Genomic DNA, 17,189 nt, shown 5'->3' with positions numbered 1-17,189 from the left:
TGACTCGTACCGTACCAGAGCTAATGTAAGACATATATATATATATATATATATATATAAATGTAAGACAATGTAAATTAAAAATATATATGTCAGACATCTTGTACATAAATGTAAGACAATTTAAATTAAAAATATATATGTAACATATAAAAACATACAAAAAATTATTGCACATACAAATAGTGTTCATAGAATATTTTAAATATTTCACGATTATTTGAACATTCTGTGAATATTTCTTACTATTCCGGTACATTTACGGAATGTTATACCGAACGTTTGAAATAGTAACGGAATATTTCAGGAATATTTAGCGTTTACTGAATAGTCTTAAAAATATCATTCAATAGATGTCTAAGACGTTTTTTTGGTAATGTCTTAATGACATCTTATTTCAAACATCTCTTAAGACATTTTTTTATAACGTCTCTCTCTCTCTCTCTCTCTCTCTCTCTCTCTCTCTCTCTCTCTCTCTCTCTTTCTCTTAAAGATTTCTGAAATAAGATGTTTTTAAAATGTCTTTTAAATATGTTTTAAAGACGCCTGAAGTAAAATGTTTTTAAGACGTCATTTTGGTAACGTTTTAAAGTTACATGAAATAAGACACCTTTTAGGTGGCTTTTAGTAAAGCCGATTTTTATTAATATCATAAAGATGTCTTATATAAGGCGTTTTTATGATGTCTTTTAGACATGCGTGTTGCGTGAAATCACATTCTCATGCCGTTCTGTACAGAAATTCTAGTATTCTATATTAATGATAAATCCGTAGCGGTATAATGCATTGAAAAGGGTCGGAATGATGAAACATTTGGTTTAGTTTTTGGAGCATTTAATATTTTACTTAATTTATTTGTGGATGTAATCCTTTCTCAGTTGACATTTTGCATAGACTTTTGTTGGCATTTTTTATGTGTAATTTAATATAAATTTTATGACGATATTGCAACAACTAGATGTATTTAACATATGTTTGTTTTAAGAAATAATTATTTATTACGCATTATTTTTATTATTTAATTAAAATATTTATTCCTCAATACTGCAATAATTCCGCATTAATTGCATTCTCTTCCCGATAGTAATAAGCAGCAGTTTTGCTATGTTCAGCATTTCTTTCTCTCTGGATTCTTTGATAGATACCTGAATTCGCATAAAATTTTCTTTTAGTCATTTTATTTTCGAAAATGCTGTACTTGTTTATATTTATCCGTAAATTTAAATTTTGTATTTTTTATTTAGATTACTTATCCGTAAATTTAAATTTTGTATTTTTTATTTAGATTATTCTTTCATGGCGGAACATACGGATTTGAGGCATATAATGGGCGTAGGAATTGCTATAACTAGAGGATCTGCAGCTGCATTGTCGTTTTGCTATAGTCTTTTATTATTGACAATGTCGCGCAATTTATTGACAAAACTTAAAGAATTTTCAATTCAGCAGTATATTCCGTTAGACGCGCACATACAATTCCACAAGATCGCAGCATGTACGGCACTTTTTTTCTCGGTGCTGCATACGGTTGGTCATATAGTCAACTTTTATCACGTTTCCACGCAACCGATAGCACATCTTCGTTGCCTCACTAGTGAAATCAGCTTCCCTAGCGACGCACGACCTACTATTTCTTACTGGCTGTTTCAAACAGTGACTGGTATGTGCTTTTGTGAAAAATTGCGAATGCAGATAAATTTCTGTTTGTGAATTTGCACAAGCAAAAAGTTTCAAAACTGCATTTGTTATTACCAATGTGAATTATATGATTATGTTATTTCATTTTCGTTGCAGGCTTAACCGGTATACTTCTCTTCATTGTCATGACGATTATTTTTGTCTTTGCACATCCAACCATACGACAAAAAGCTTATAAATTCTTTTGGTCGACGCACAGTCTCTACGTGGTCCTATACATGTTGTGCCTAATTCATGGCTTAGCTCGTCTAACAGGCTCACCACGATTTTGGATATTCTTCGTTGGCCCAGCGATTATTTACGCCCTAGATAAAGTAATGTTTTATTAATATTTACATTTCAAAAATAGCATAGTATTAAAAAACAGTACTTTCAATTTTTTGCATTCACACATAAGGCATATCCGTGATAATATATAAGATTATAAATTAGTTATGCATGCGACAAGCTGATGTAACAAATCCTGTATATGACAACTATGCGATATTTATTAAGAGTTAGCAAATCCTATTTAGTTGTTATTTAAAATAGTTTGATATCTGGTATTATGAAGCAATATGAGAAGTATAATACCATGTGCAACTTGTCGATGCTTATTGTTGTTCACAGGTCGTAAGTCTGCGAACTAAATATATGGCTCTGGATATCATCGAAACCGAATTATTGCCCTCGGATGTACTAAAAATCAAATTCTATAGACCTCCAAATTTAAAATATTTGTCGGGCCAATGGGTGCGTCTTGCTTGCACCGTCTTCAGATCTAACGAATTTCACTCCTTCACATTGACTTCAGCACCGCACGAAAATTTTTTGTCATGTCACATCAAAGCTCAGGGTCCGTGGACATGGAAACTGCGAAATTATTTCGATCCTTGTAATTATAATCCGGAAGACGAGCATCCAAAAATACGTATAGAGGGTCCATTTGGGGGCGGAAATCAAGATTGGTATAAGTTCGAAGTTGCGGTGATGGTCGGAGGAGGTATCGGGGTCACTCCTTACGCTTCTATGCTCAATGATCTCGTGTTTGGAACATCCACTAACAGATATTCCGGTGTAGCGTGTAAAAAGGTAAGATAGAATAACATAAAACAAAAACCATTAAAAAAAAAATGTTATGTTGTATATATTAAGTTTTAAGTATATATTAAGTTTTAAGTGTGTATTTGCGCGCGCGTATATGAGAGAGAGAGAGAAAGAGAGAGATTTTATCCTAAAGATAATTATAAAGAATTTATAAAGATTCTTCTATATAGTTACAAATCTTTTCAGATTCAACGATAAATTTAAACATTAAAAATTTTACATTTATGCGGTTTATAAATATTAGTGAGAAAATTTTTCATTGAAAAATTTACGTGTAATAAGACAATGTTTATTTTAGTACTTAAAATTTCATCGTATTCGTACTCAAAAATGAAACACACTTATTCGAAATATCCTAACATAATATGTTAAATTCAATATTTTGCATAATAAATGCATAATTTCTGTTACTTTTTAAAATGATATAATAATGTCATTTATTTTTCATTCATAGGTTTATTTTCTATGGATTTGTCCATCTCATAAACATTTTGAATGGTTTATTGACGTTCTCAGAGATGTTGAGAGAAAAGATGTTACAGATGTACTTGAAATCCACATATTTATTACGCAATTCTTTCACAAGTTTGATTTGCGTACTACCATGCTGGTAAGTGAAATCATATTGACATTTACAGAAGATTGATGATATAGTATTATATATAAGTAGTATTATATATAAGTAGTATTATATATAATATGCTATTATCTAATTATCGCATATAATATCCTTGATAATGTTTTAATTAATTATCTATATTTTATTTCACATGTGTAGTATATATGTGAGAATCACTTCCAGAGGCTATCAAAGAAAAGTATATTTACTGGACTTAAAGCCATTAATCACTTTGGTCGACCAGATATGACGTCGATCCTGAAGTTTGTTCAAAAGAAACACAGCTATGTATGTCGATTAATAATTAAGTAATTAATTAGTAAGATTAGTAATTAATTATTAAGATTATGAAAGCATTAATTCGGGAATAAGTACTCCCTGACTTTAACTATTAGATATTGTGGCACGTTCATATATGAATCATAATAAATTACTAACTGATAGAGAAAATATTCTGATAATTAAAAGTGTTTTAATAACATAAGACCATAAAAAAGTATTTTTACTAAAAAGAAAAATCATTATTTTTTATGTATTGTATTATTCAATATTTCGACATACTAAAACGAAATGTTTTTTAAAATAATGTAGCACGTAAAATTTTTGTTATAATAAGTCAAGAAAAGAGGCTCAAAATTAAATATTTTTCATACTCTACATGGGACGCTATGTTTAAATTTATTTAACTTAAAAATAATAATTATGTACATCATTTATCTATTAAAACATACAAAATAAGTGAGATATCAAGTTATATGGACAGGATGCTTCATTTCTGTCAATTCCCTTGACTCCCACGTACAAAATGCTTCGTTTCCGTAAATCCCCTTGCCTCTTACGTATAAGAAATACGTAAGATCATACCTTTTTTCAACTTTCCTTTTTTCTTAAAAAAAGTAAAAAAGACGTCAAATTCACAGCTTACTCGCACGAGTTAAATTATACAAAAGTAAATGCTCCTATAAAAAATGTTTTATTTGTAACATAACACATTCAAAAACGCTAATAAAAAATATTGTTGTTTAAATTTCTATTTTCTTATCAAAAAGAGTGATATCAAGTAGCCAAGTAAAAATAATGCACGTATTTCCCTACATAAACAGAATCATATTAAAAAACAATATTTCTGTATAAAATACCAGGTGTAGAAGTATGAAACCGGAATTTTTTTATACAAATAAGACGTCTGTTGTTCGAAAGTGATAAATAATACTTTATTCAAAATAATTTCCACTGTTTTGAACACATTTTTCCCACCTCTCTGGCAGTTTATGAATGCCGTGCCAAAAAAACTTTTCATCTTTTGAAGCGAACCAGTTATCTAGCCATTTTTCCACATTTTCATACGAATCGAAGCGTTGGTTAGCGAGAGCGTGTCCTAGCGATGCGAACAGGTGATAATCGGACGGAGCCAAGTCTGGAGAATAAGCCGCATGCGGTAGTAATTCCCAACTGAACGACTCGATCGTTTCCTTGACCCGTTTTGCTGTATGTGATGGGGCATTATCATGGAGCAAAATGACATTGTGTTGCCTTTTTGCATATTCTGGTCGTTTTTTAGTCAATGTTCGATTTAAATCGATCATTTGTTGTTGGTAGCGATTAGTATTGACGGTTTGACCAGGTTTCAGCAGTTCATAGTTCATAGTTCATAGTTCATAGTTCTTCGTTCCTCACGTCAAAATCACCACTTTTGAATTTTTTAAACCACTCGAAACACTGAGATTTACCAAGAGCATATTCACCGTAAGCTTCGACAAGCATTCGATGTGATTCTGCAGCAGTTTTCTTTAAATGATAACAGAAAATCAATGCTGTCCGCAAATCATAGTTAGTAGGCTCGAAACGTGACATGTTTAAGGTTATACAAAAATATACTAGAGAATGAAAGTTGGGGTTATGTTTGTTGACAATATTCGTCAGCTGTTAGGAGAATATAATAGCGCGGCAGTAGCGGTCTTACGGTCACTAAACTGAACGCTGGCACCATTTATAGGGGAATTCCGGTTTCATACTTCTACACCTGGTATTTCACATATATTTTCAGAAAACATAAATTTAGATAAAGACGTAGAATATATATATATATATATATATATATATATATATATATATATATATATAGAATATTGTTTTAACTTATTTTCTACATAAAAAATGTTATAAAATAAACCAAACAAAAATATCAAATATTGCGTTATAACAGCTTTATGTATATTCACACAACATTGACTTATTTTTAAAAATAAAGAAGTCATATAAAAAGTTAAGATAAAATAAAATTAAGGATCGCATATTCCGCTTCCGTGTTAAATTGAGGTTCTTACGAGCCCGTTTGCTCATACGCACACTTGATACAAAACACGGCCATATTTTTTATTAATGTTATATATCATTAATATTCTATACGTGAGAGACAAGAAGACTCACGGAAATGAAGTACCCCGTACATATAACTTAATATTTCACTTATTAAAAATTTTGTATGTTTCAACACATATATATGATTTTTTGTTAGCTAAGAAAATGTAATCACAATGTGCATGTTCTACGTTGAATATGAAATTATTTAATTTTGAGCTTTTTTGCCTGTTTTTAACAAAAAATGTGCTATGTTATTATAAATGTTAGGTTCGGTTATGTTTCAGCATATCGAAATACATAAAATAGTGATTCTTCTTTCTGCTAAAAAAACTTTTATGTTTTTCCTATGTAATTATATAACCGGAAATAATTTATTAATTATATATTTTAATCATAATATTTGTTATCATTCTCTCGCTTTTCTATTCATTAGTTAAATTTATATGTCTATTCTTGGGTTAAAGAAGATTTAAAGAATTACAGCATCGTTTATTCGTTTCTCTCTGGTTATGTATAAATAATGTGACCTCAAAGTTTCATACATCCATTGAGCAACTGTTATTGTTATACAGGTTAGCAAAATAGGAGTATTCAGCTGTGGACCACGTCCTCTGACGAAGAGTGTTATGTCGGCTTGCGATGAAGTCAACAAGGGTAGACGCTTGCCATACTTTATTCATCACTTTGAGAATTTTGGCTAGTCGAATATGCTGCTCCTCGTTCGCATGAATTTATCAAAATAATCGACGATAATTTATAGCAAGAATTTCGATGATTTATTACATAATGTATATATTTATGCGCGTTATAAAGCGTTGTTTTTCATTATTTATAAATTGCAACAAGTATTATATTTCTTATTTATAAACAAGTGAAAAGAATGTTTATTCTCTTTTTTTATTTTACCCTTTTAAATTCAATATGAAAAACTTGATCTCGCTTCTTTTTTTCACAATTTATTACAATTTGTAAAAAAGTTGTGTTGATAAAGTCTTTTCCCCAGTGAGAAATGATTTATTGATCGACGTCGAAAAGACGTCGATTTGACGTCGATCGATAAGTCATTTCTCACTGAGTCCTTGCCAACGCCAAATTTTTTTAAAACTATGTTGGTTGGTAGTTGAAGCTCTAAGTACTTCAGAAAAAATAATCTTTCGATAATTATGCATAATAATGGCGACTTCATAGATTTCAATCACCTTGATATGTTGTTAAGGTCATTCTCCTGAGTAACCTTCAGAAGATTTTAGCCGTCACTCGTTGTTTGTTAAAAATTATTAACAAATAAAGTTGCATAAAATAAAAGTAATTTTGGACACCGTATATACAAAAATACCGAATTTGTAAGCTAGCAAAATACCTGCTATACACACACACACACACACATGCTGCTCGCCCTCCCGACAGGGTGGGCTCACAGAGGGTGCGTATGTTCCTATTATTAGGTGGTAAACTTAGTTCCTGCGGCTCACAGTTAGATGACGTTAGTTGTAGGTGTAATTTATTTTGACATCTGAAACTGGCTGCATTTTAGAGGTTAGACATTTGTCAATAAAATTCAGTGCGAAGAGATTCATTTAAGCGAGCAGTGCTATTTTTTCTTTTGATTAAATATGGAACGTGATAAGTTGTTTTTTCGACATGTGCTGCTTCATTACTTTGACTTGAAAAAAACTGCAGCTGCAGCTCATAAATTGCTTTTCGAAGCTTATGGCAATTATTCTCCATCGGAAAGAACATGCCTATGGTTTCAGCGATTTAAGAGTGGTGATTTTGATGTCAATGATAAAGAACGCTCAGGCCAACCGAAAAAGTTTGAAGACACCGATTTGCAGGCATTATTGGACGAAAACTCTACTCAAACGCTCCAAGAATTGTCTGCAACATTAAATGTTACTCCGATGGCTGTTTCCAAACGTCTATATGCAATGGGAAAAATTCAAAAGGAGGGAAAATGGATGTGGGAAAAAGTTCGTGGCGTTTGGCACTAGATGACATTACATGTTCAGCACTCGGTAACTACTAATCGCATCGACAACACTAGACACGCGTGACATTTCAACCTTTGATTTGAGCCGAAAAAGATTGAAATCGGTAAAGTGGATCAGAAGTTATTTTATTTTGAAAATGGAGATAAATAAGGAAAAAATTCGCAACATTTTGCAATATCATTATGATAAAAGCAAGAATGCTGGACAAGCTTGTGAAAAAATGTGTGCTGTTTTCTTATAGAAATATCATACTAAGAATCATTGATAATTTCTTATTTTTAGTATTAAAAATACTGGATAATAAGTAATTATCAATGATTCTTAGTATGATATTTCTATAAGGGTTTACGGTGAAGATACTCTATCAAAATCAGCAGCACGTAAATGGTTCGCTCGCTTTCGTACTGGAAATTTCGATGTCAAAGATGAACCTCGCTCCGGTCGACCAATCACCGAAAAGTCCGATGAAAAAGTTGAGCGTGATAAGCATGTGAGCAGTGTGGAGATTGCCAGGGAACTAGGCATCGACCACAAAACAGTTTTGAATCATTTACACAAAGCTGGATATAAAAGTGTTTGGGTTCCTCACGAGTTGAGTGTTAAAAACATGATGGACAGAATTAATATTTGCGATACGCTACTGATACGGAATGAAATTGAGCCATTTCTGAAGAGAATGATAACTGGGTAAAAAATGGATGAAAAATGGGTCATATACGACAATCAAACTCGAAAATATCGTGGACAAAGGAAGGAAAGAAGGCGCAAGCAATCGCAAAACCTGGATTGATGATGAAAAAAATGATGTTGTGTGTGTGGTGGGATTGGAAAGGAATCGTTCACTATGAGCTGTTACCGCCCGGTCAAACAATTAATTCCAAACTTTACTGTGAACAACTGGAAAGATTACAACAAGCAATTGAGAGATGTGAGGATGAAATGAGGGAGAGATGGAAAAAAAGCAAGATAGTGGGGGGCTAAGAGAAAGATAGGAAATTGTTTATGGAAGAGAGAGAATGGAGGATAGAAGAAGAAGAGGGGAAGGGATATGAGAAGTTAGAGGAGAGAGAGATGGGAAAGGATTAGGGGGTCAAGAAGCAATAAAGGGTATCAGTTTGTGAAAGGAGAAAGGATAGCAGAATACTTGGAAAAGGAGTGAGCAGAAGAAAGATGGAGGAGAGTGATTAGGTTTAGAATGGGGAATGAGATAAGGGAGGGTATGTATTGGGAGGGGGAGGAGAAGAAGAGATGCAGGATATGTGAGGGTGAAGTGGAGAGCTGGGAACATATATGGGAGAGATGTATGGGGAGTATGAAGTTGTGAAGGCGGTGAGGGAGATATTGGGGGAGGGAGGGGAGGAATTGATGAAAAGGTTGGAGATGTGGAGGACAAAGGTCTGAGTGAATGAGTAAATAGGAGGAAGGAAGGGAGGGAGAGAGAGAGGGAGAGAGACGGAAACGGAGGTCCACGCGTTAGGTTAAGTTAGATATGTGAGTTAGGTAAGTTGTAAGAATTAGATGTAAGTTTAGATGTAAAAGGTAGAGTGCGGAGGCGTGTGTGTGTGTGTGGGTAGCGTGGAGAAGAACTGTAATATAGACTTTCTAACCCCATACTGGGGATCAATAAAGAATATACAACAAGCAATTGAGAGGAAGCAGCCAGAATTGATCAATAGGAGGGGTGTCGTCTTCCATCACGACAACGCTTGTCCACACACATCTTTGATGACTCGGCAAAAATTGTGAGAGCTTGGCTAAGAAGTTTTAATGCATCCACCGTATAGTTCTGACATAGTACCCTCAGATTATTATTTGTTTAGGTCTCTGCAGAACTCTTTTAATGATGTAAAGCTGGCTTCAAAAGAGGCCTGTAAAAATCACTTGAAGCAGTTTTTCGACCAGAAACCACAGAAATTTTATCGCGATAAGATTATGGCTCTGCCCCAAAAATGGCAAAATATCGAAAATAATGGAATATATTTGGTTTGAATAAATTGATTTTTATACTCTAAGAAAAACACTTGAATTTTACTAAAAAAAATGCCACGAATTTTTTTTCACATCCAATATATACATACGTATATACGGGCGAGCTTTTTAACAAACAATGAGCGACAATTAAAACTTTTTGCACGTTACTCAGGAGAGTGACCTTGACAGCATATGTCAAGGTGATTGAAATCTATGAGGTCGCTATTATTATGCATAATTACCAAGAATTTAATGGGTTTTTTCAAATTGTAAATATTATAAACTTGCCGTATGAAAAAGAAATAAAAACGATGAAGATACGTTTCTAATATGTAAAGTATTAGAGTCTGTATACCGATAAACTCTCGCAAAGAGTCTATTTTTTATATATATTTTGATCTTTTTAGATTGTTTCACATTAACTTCCATTTTCTCATTTTGTTAAAAGTTTTATTAACCCTTTCACTGTGGAGTATGTCTATAAACGAACTCGACTAGGTGAGCTCAAATTCTGGAGTATATCTATACGTACTGATAAAAAATTCAATAATAGTTAAATAAATTAGCGGACCTGCACAAAACTTGACACTAGAGAGTTTTAAGGATCGCTGAATACAAATTTGAGGTCAAAATTAAAAAATTTTTGATGGTAGATCCATTTTGAAGACTTCTTTGATAATAGGCAAATAATTACAGATAACAAACATTTAACAATTTTATTATGATACTATTTTATTTCGTTTAATTTAAAATAGCGCAATAATCGAAATAATAATATTTTTACCCTCGCATTTAGCTAGTAAATATTCTTAAAAATTTATTCACAGTCCCAGAGTGCACCACATGGAGGTGGGATTTTACACTCCTTATGTTTTTATGTAGTATATTTTCTTACATTTTTAATTTTAAATTTTTTTTTATTTTAAATGTTTAATTATTTGGAGTTCTTGACATTTTAATCCATCATATTGGATCTGCCATTTTTAGTTTTCTACTTTTGACTTTAAACTTGTTTTTAGCAACCCGGAAAACTCTCTACCAAGCTTTAAAGCAATTCGCTAATTTATTGAATTCTTGATATTTTCTTGTTGCTATATTGGATCTGCCATTTTAAATTTTCTAATTTCGATCTCAGATTTGTGTTCAGCAATACAAAAAATAATTATATGCAAAATTTGATGAAAATGCGTTTGATTATAGAACCCCTGCACATTTTTGGCCTACTTAGTGATTTTACTCTCCACAGTAGAAAGGTTAAGATATTAACAAGGAAGCTCACACAAGTGTCCATCTCCGATTTTCATGACTTGTAATATGTTGTACTTTAATTAAATCAAAATAACAGATACGTTTTTTATTATATGTGCCCTTTTGCAAGTTTAGGGGGTGAAATACCCCTTTGAAGAAAATCGGTTTTTTTATTCGAAGGGAATATAATGAAAACTATAAAAGATAGAAAAAAATATTTTGAATAAAAGTTGAATGGTCTGAAAAGTACTTTATAGAAATTATTTAAAAGAAAAATTTTTGTTAATTTTTCCCCCACTACTTCTCCTTATTATAATTATTAAAATAGTTTCTGTAAAGTACTCTTCAAACCATTCAACTTTTATTCAAAATATTTGTTTCTGTCTCTTACAGTTTTCATTATATTCCCTTCAAATGAAAAAAACCGATTTTCCTCAAAGGGGTATTTCACTCCCTAAACTTGCGAAAAGACACATGTAATAAGAAACGTATCTGTTATTTTGATCTAAAGTAAAACATATTACAAGTTCATAAAAATCGGAGGCGGATACTTGTGTGGTTTCCTTGTAAATATAAAATATGGAGAATCTATTATAGGAATTAATTCAAAATGTTTTCGTATAAAAGATTTTCTAAACTTGGATTAACCCTTTCAAGACGGGGAGTTGCTTGGGGAGATAATTATAGGGAAGTACGTATTCCCAGATAACATAAAGATGAACAGAAGTTCCTAGAGAATTCATTTTAAGGAATAGATATAGAATTATAAAAATGTATACCCGAAGAATTCTTGAAGAATTAACCATAGTAAGTTCGTCTTGAAATATTCCCTAGGACTTCATTATAGCGAATACTTCGCAACTTAATTCCTAGAACACTTTTAGCGTTTTTCACTGGGAGGAACTGAGTGCGCACCGAAATTGCACGAGTGCGCACCGGCACTGCACGATGTTTCTGAAAGTGCGAGTTTTTTGTACTCCTAGCTAAACACTCTACGCCGATCGAGTATCAAAAAAGTGATAACTCGACGAATCGTTGCAGGACAAATCGTTGCATGTGATTGTATAGACAGGAAATTTCTTTCCATTTCTTCGTCTATTTTTTACATAGTTCTACCACAGTAGTGCAAATATGGAAAAATTTGAAGTAAATTTTAAAGTTAATAACAAATTATTGACATTAAAACTGCAATCAAGCGAAATAAAGCTTTATAATAAATTAATGAGTAAGTATGAATTTTGAGGTTATTTGTAGAGTGTTGACAAAGATGTTTTTATTTGGAATTTTATTGCAGGAAAACTGAAATGAGATAAAAACGTTGAAAAGGTTAATAAATGTTATTTAGTATATGTATTTTGGTTTTCTTAAAATAAAATTCGATACATCTCGATCAAACTCTTTTTCAACGGAAATGATACCGACTATATTCGTTGCTTAAGTAATAACTTTTTAACGAAAAAATATATACTTTCATGCTTGAGAAACATATTTCAATTATTTAAAAATATACTTGAACAATGAAAAAACAATAATAGTAAATGTGTCTACTCTGATTACTGTTAGACGATGATATTTACAGTAAACAGTATATAGAACTCCTGCTAAAAAATAAATTGTTTAAATTTGACGGTGATGAAAATCAAGAAATTCAGGAACTATTTCGGATAATTGAAAAGAAGTAAGTAAAAATGAAGTCAACTGTATGTCGACTTTAGATATCAATATTTCGATATTAATTAAAAATAATTTTATAAAATCTTAACTTTTTTTCTTGCTGAAATAATCGAAGTCTTATGTAATTCAAATGGAATGTACATATCAATAAAAAGTAAAGAATGATACAATAAGAAGGTGTTTTATTACAGAGAAAAGTTTTATTACAAGAAAAGTTTTATTACAGAGAAAATTTGATATACCATACCAACCTGGTTAATGTGGACCACAGTGATCGAGGGCAGTTATTAAATGTGCATAATAAAGAAAACGAAGGTACACATTCAAAATTCGGATCGGAGGAGCACGTGACAAAAATTGACAGAAGTTACGGTAAATTGATTTAATTAAAGCAATGTTAATACTTTATATAAATTGCTCGATATTGCAATACCAATACAATATTATAATAGCATATTATGCAAAATACATATTGATTTTTAGCTTAGTAATTTTTTATATTCAGAAACCTTTAATATAAAACGTTTGTTATGCTATTATAAAGGAAATTCGATTTATTGATATTATATGCCATTGATTATTTGTAATGTTACAATTACAAAATATAAAATTACAATATATAGAAAATTATGTTATTTAGATTTCTGGAACGATTCGTCAACATTGTTCATGTTGGATAAATTGGAATCATACTTGGCCAATATTGGTCCTATGAAGAGATTTAAAACAAAGAAACAAATGTGGTTTCAAATATCAAAAGATATGCTAGAAATGTTGAACATTTCAAAAAGTCCGATACAGATTGAAAATCGATAACTGTTCTCAAGAGGAAAAAAAAGGCAGTGGAGAATAACAATAAATCTGGTAGTTCTAGAGAGGAAGTACCATTTGAAGAACAGTTGAGCAAAATTGCTCATTCAGACGACAGCATTGAACCTGAGGTTCTGCGAAGTGCCAAAACTGTTAAATATCCCAAATTAGATGCTACACCAATGTCGAGAGAAATCTACAAGGCTAGCTCAATATCAGATTGTACTGACAGTTCGCCGGAGGTAAAAAAGTCTAGAAAGACTAGTCAGGAAAAAAGATGGGAATATTATGAAAATAAGGAAGCTGCAAAAGAAAGGCGACATCAGGAAAAATTAAATCTAATAGGTGAGCTGTTCGCTAAGAAGGAAGCAGAGTAAAGATAAAGGAAAGAAAAAAATATGAAACTTGAAAGACTACATATAAATGTTAACTACATATAAATATCCCAGGCAGAAATGATCGGTTCATAGACATCGATTCGATGTCTATAGACGTTGAATCGACGTGTATGGTTTAATTATTTCTGCCTGAGATATAAAGGTTGTGTTATGAGGTTCCTAAAGTCAATATTTTAACCGTTCTTTTTAAAACTAATTTTTATTCTACGTTTCTCTTAAATATATATAAATATTTAAATTCTTTAGAGATAACTCGCAGTGCTTAAAATTAATTAAAAGTATTCCTTATTTTAACATTACAAGAATTCTATAATATCTGTTAAGTTCTGTGATATTCGTTATAGTCGTGCGATTAATATAATTATAATATGAGTCGGAAAGCAATTTTTTGTTGAAGTTTCAAAATAAAATATATATTCTGTTGCACGTTCAACAAATAATATAAATGTTTCATAGATAAACAGTACATTACAATTTGTTATTTAATCTGAATATTAAGAAAGTTCTCTTTATGTACAAAAGATAAATAAACAATAAATAATTTTTTGTATATCGTATTGCGTTTTATTTTACGGAAACAGTACTTCCAATAATTCATCCCTTTTTATTTCGCCCAATCTGCGGAGTAGAATTTCCTGCTCTCCTTGAACTTCATCATTAAATTCTTCCACATTATGTATAACTTGGAGTTCAAAATCGAAATTATCATTGTTATCAATACATAAGTTGTGTAGAACACAACAAGAAATAATGAATTTTGATATTTTATCAATACTGTGAAGATGTGAAGATGTAACTCCGTGAGTTGTCGAAAACGGCCTTTTAATAATCCGAATGCATTTTCAATCAATACTCGTGTTGCAAAGAACCGTTTATTAAATTTGCGTTGTTTATCCGTTAGATTTCCGTAATCTCTATAGGGAATCAATAACCACTCTCTTATAGAGTATGCTCCATCTCCTAATAAATGATATTTGCGTTCACATATTGCTGGTAAATTTTCATTGATATCCGACAGCTTTAAAACACGTGAATCATGGATCTTTGCTGGAACACCAGTAAAGACGTCAATAAATCTTTTACTAGCATCGCATATACCCTGTAGAGTAATTGAAGGAATATCATGTCTACTCACATAAGTGAGCCTTCTTTTATGTGCTGGTGTTATCACTTTAATTGATGTACCATCAATACAGCCCAGTACGTTAGGAAAACCTGCAATCTTACAAAAGTGACATATGCTTTATGCTTTATGTAACATAATATATAAATATAACATTGTATTAACATACTTGTAAGAATTCGTTTGCAGAGTGTTCCTTAATCTCAGGAAACTTGATTATCTTTGGAGCCATATCAATTAAAAAATTTACCACTCGTTCATTTTGTCTAAAAGTTGTTGCAGGACATACCCCAAATCTTTGAGAGACGTCTCTGAGACACACTTTATTTCCAGCAAACCTAATATATATATATGGAGATATATTAATATATGCACATTTTTTAAGATGTTTGCGGCAGGGTATGCATGTGCATATTATGTTATAATAAATATATTTGTCATACATCGATAAAACTAGGGCATGTATTATTGACTTACCACAAAAATGATAATATATCCGATTCAGCAGAAATAGATTCACTACCTCCGTGGGTGCGATCGGAAGGATAGAATCGTGAAATTGAATAAACCTGTATTAATTTGTAGGCTGTTGTTCTTGAAACGCGAAAATGACTTTTGAACTGTAATACATAATTATCGTACATATTATTTCCCTATTTTACATAAATAAATACAATCTATATAATATAACACTTATACAATAGAACATATACTTACCTCTTTATCCGTAATATTATGCACCACGTCAATAAAGTGTTTGATTTTAGGAATTTTTCGTAATTCATTAACAAACTTATCTTCATTACTGCTAGATGACGACGATGATGATAGTACTTCTAGCAGTTGAAGTGCTAAACTCGTATCAATTTGCTGCTCTGCCATATTGCACTAGACCGACACCGTTTCTTGGAGCTCGTGCCGAGTTTCTGCACTAAAATGCAAAAACTCGGCACCAAGTTGTCCAGTGAAACAGCGCGCACCGCCTCCGTGCGCACCGAAAAGTCCAGTGAAACATGCTGCTCTCGACTAGTGTGCACTCAGTGCGCACCAGTGCGACCAGTGAAAAACGCTATTTGACTAGAATTCATGAGGAATAAGGCTAAGGCAGAGAACGAAACGTAAGCGTCGTAGACGTAAAGTAAGGCAGAGAAAAACGTAAGCGTAAGACTAATAGCCTTTCATGATTTACGTTTACGTTTTTCTCTGCTTTATTTTACATCTACGACTATGACACTTATGTCTCATTCATCTGCCTTAGCCCTTACAAATGTTTATAGCAATTACTTTTTGCGCCTATATTCAGTACGTGCCAGTGAGTGTATAATAATTAATTTACATATTTACATATAAATTATTTAATTTATTGTTATTCGCAGTTATTTATATTTTGTGGAATTAATTATATAGTTTTATATAATAGGGCAAAGAGAGGGAATTGATGTTAAAATAACTTTTGATATATAAAATTTTCACCTGTATCAATAATAAATATATTTATGCGAAGTATATTTTTATCCTTAAGTTTGTATTCATGTTTCTAAAATTCATATATAGTTCTAACAAACTCAATCGCATTATTTAAAAGCCATTTATTTTTGGATTTTGAATTACATATTTGAAAGTGCGCTTTACTTACATTTGAAGCTCAGTTAGAACAGTACATATAACAGTATAACAGTTATAACAGTATAATATCCAGCGAAAAATGATTTGTTGATTGACGTCAAAATGACATCAAATAGTTGAAATCGTCAAACCGACGTCAATTTGATATCATTTTGACGTCAATCAACGAATCATTTTTCACTAGGTATATAGATGTCACAAACATGAAGTTTTAAATAGCTCAGTGGAAAGAGCGGTTATCTAGCAAGCGGAAGACACGTGTTCGATCCCAGCCGAGTCTGATGTTTTCATCTCATATGACATTAAAAATGGACATTTACACACAAGAGCATCACCCCCGGCCAAAGTTTCTGATCTTTCTTTCGTGTGAATGCAATAAAATCTATTAAACTCGAAGAAATCTTTTTGAGTTGAAATAATTCTATATAAATACTCTAAGAAGTTCTGAGGAACTCCAATCATGGTGCATGTAACTTTCTAAAACATTCTTATAGTATTCTTCCACGAATTCCTAAGGAAGTACAATTCAGGAAAGGAGAAAACTTTAGGAACACTTAAAGAATTCATCGTGCTATCTGGGT

General features: G+C 31.8%; 2 protein-coding genes and 1 pseudogene across 4 annotated transcripts in view; 2 read left to right on the top strand and 1 right to left on the bottom strand.

Moving 5' to 3' along the window:
* Positions 1–6,638, top strand: part of LOC116851674 (dual oxidase) — a 143,335-nt gene extending 136,697 nt beyond the window's left edge. The window contains exons 16-21 of one of the 3 annotated variants that reach the window (XM_032831328.1): positions 1,286–1,660; positions 1,795–2,012; positions 2,308–2,769; positions 3,239–3,394; positions 3,563–3,691; positions 6,340–6,638. In XM_032831328.1, coding sequence (XP_032687219.1) covers positions 1,286–1,660; positions 1,795–2,012; positions 2,308–2,769; positions 3,239–3,394; positions 3,563–3,691; positions 6,340–6,468 — 1,469 coding nt within the window. In that variant the 3' untranslated portion in view covers positions 6,469–6,638. The remainder of the gene's footprint in view (positions 1–1,285; positions 1,661–1,794; positions 2,013–2,307; positions 2,770–3,238; positions 3,395–3,562; positions 3,692–6,339) is intronic. The other 2 variants (XM_032831329.1, XM_032831330.1) reach the window with 2 other exon arrangements.
* A 5,154-nt stretch (positions 6,639–11,792) lies between these two features.
* On the top strand, positions 11,793–14,316 carry LOC116851688 (annotated as a pseudogene).
* Positions 14,317–15,001: 685 nt separating this feature from the next.
* LOC116851696 lies at positions 15,002–15,864 on the bottom strand. The gene is made up of 4 exons (XM_032831371.1): positions 15,700–15,864; positions 15,460–15,602; positions 15,152–15,320; positions 15,002–15,074 (listed from the first exon to the last, which is right to left on the bottom strand). Exons 1-4 carry the CDS (start codon positions 15,862–15,864, stop codon positions 15,027–15,029), a joined length of 525 nt encoding a protein of 174 aa, XP_032687262.1. The 3' UTR covers positions 15,002–15,026.
* Between the last annotated feature and the right edge of the window lie 1,325 nt (positions 15,865–17,189).

Source organism: Odontomachus brunneus, unplaced genomic scaffold, assembly GCF_010583005.1.
Source record: "Odontomachus brunneus isolate Ranch 3 - 2012 unplaced genomic scaffold, Obru_v1 Obru_scaffold_187, whole genome shotgun sequence".
NCBI lineage: Eukaryota > Metazoa > Arthropoda > Insecta > Hymenoptera > Formicidae > Odontomachus > Odontomachus brunneus.
The sequence above is the reverse complement of the archived record's forward strand: the minus strand, read 5'-3'. Positions and strand labels throughout refer to the sequence as shown.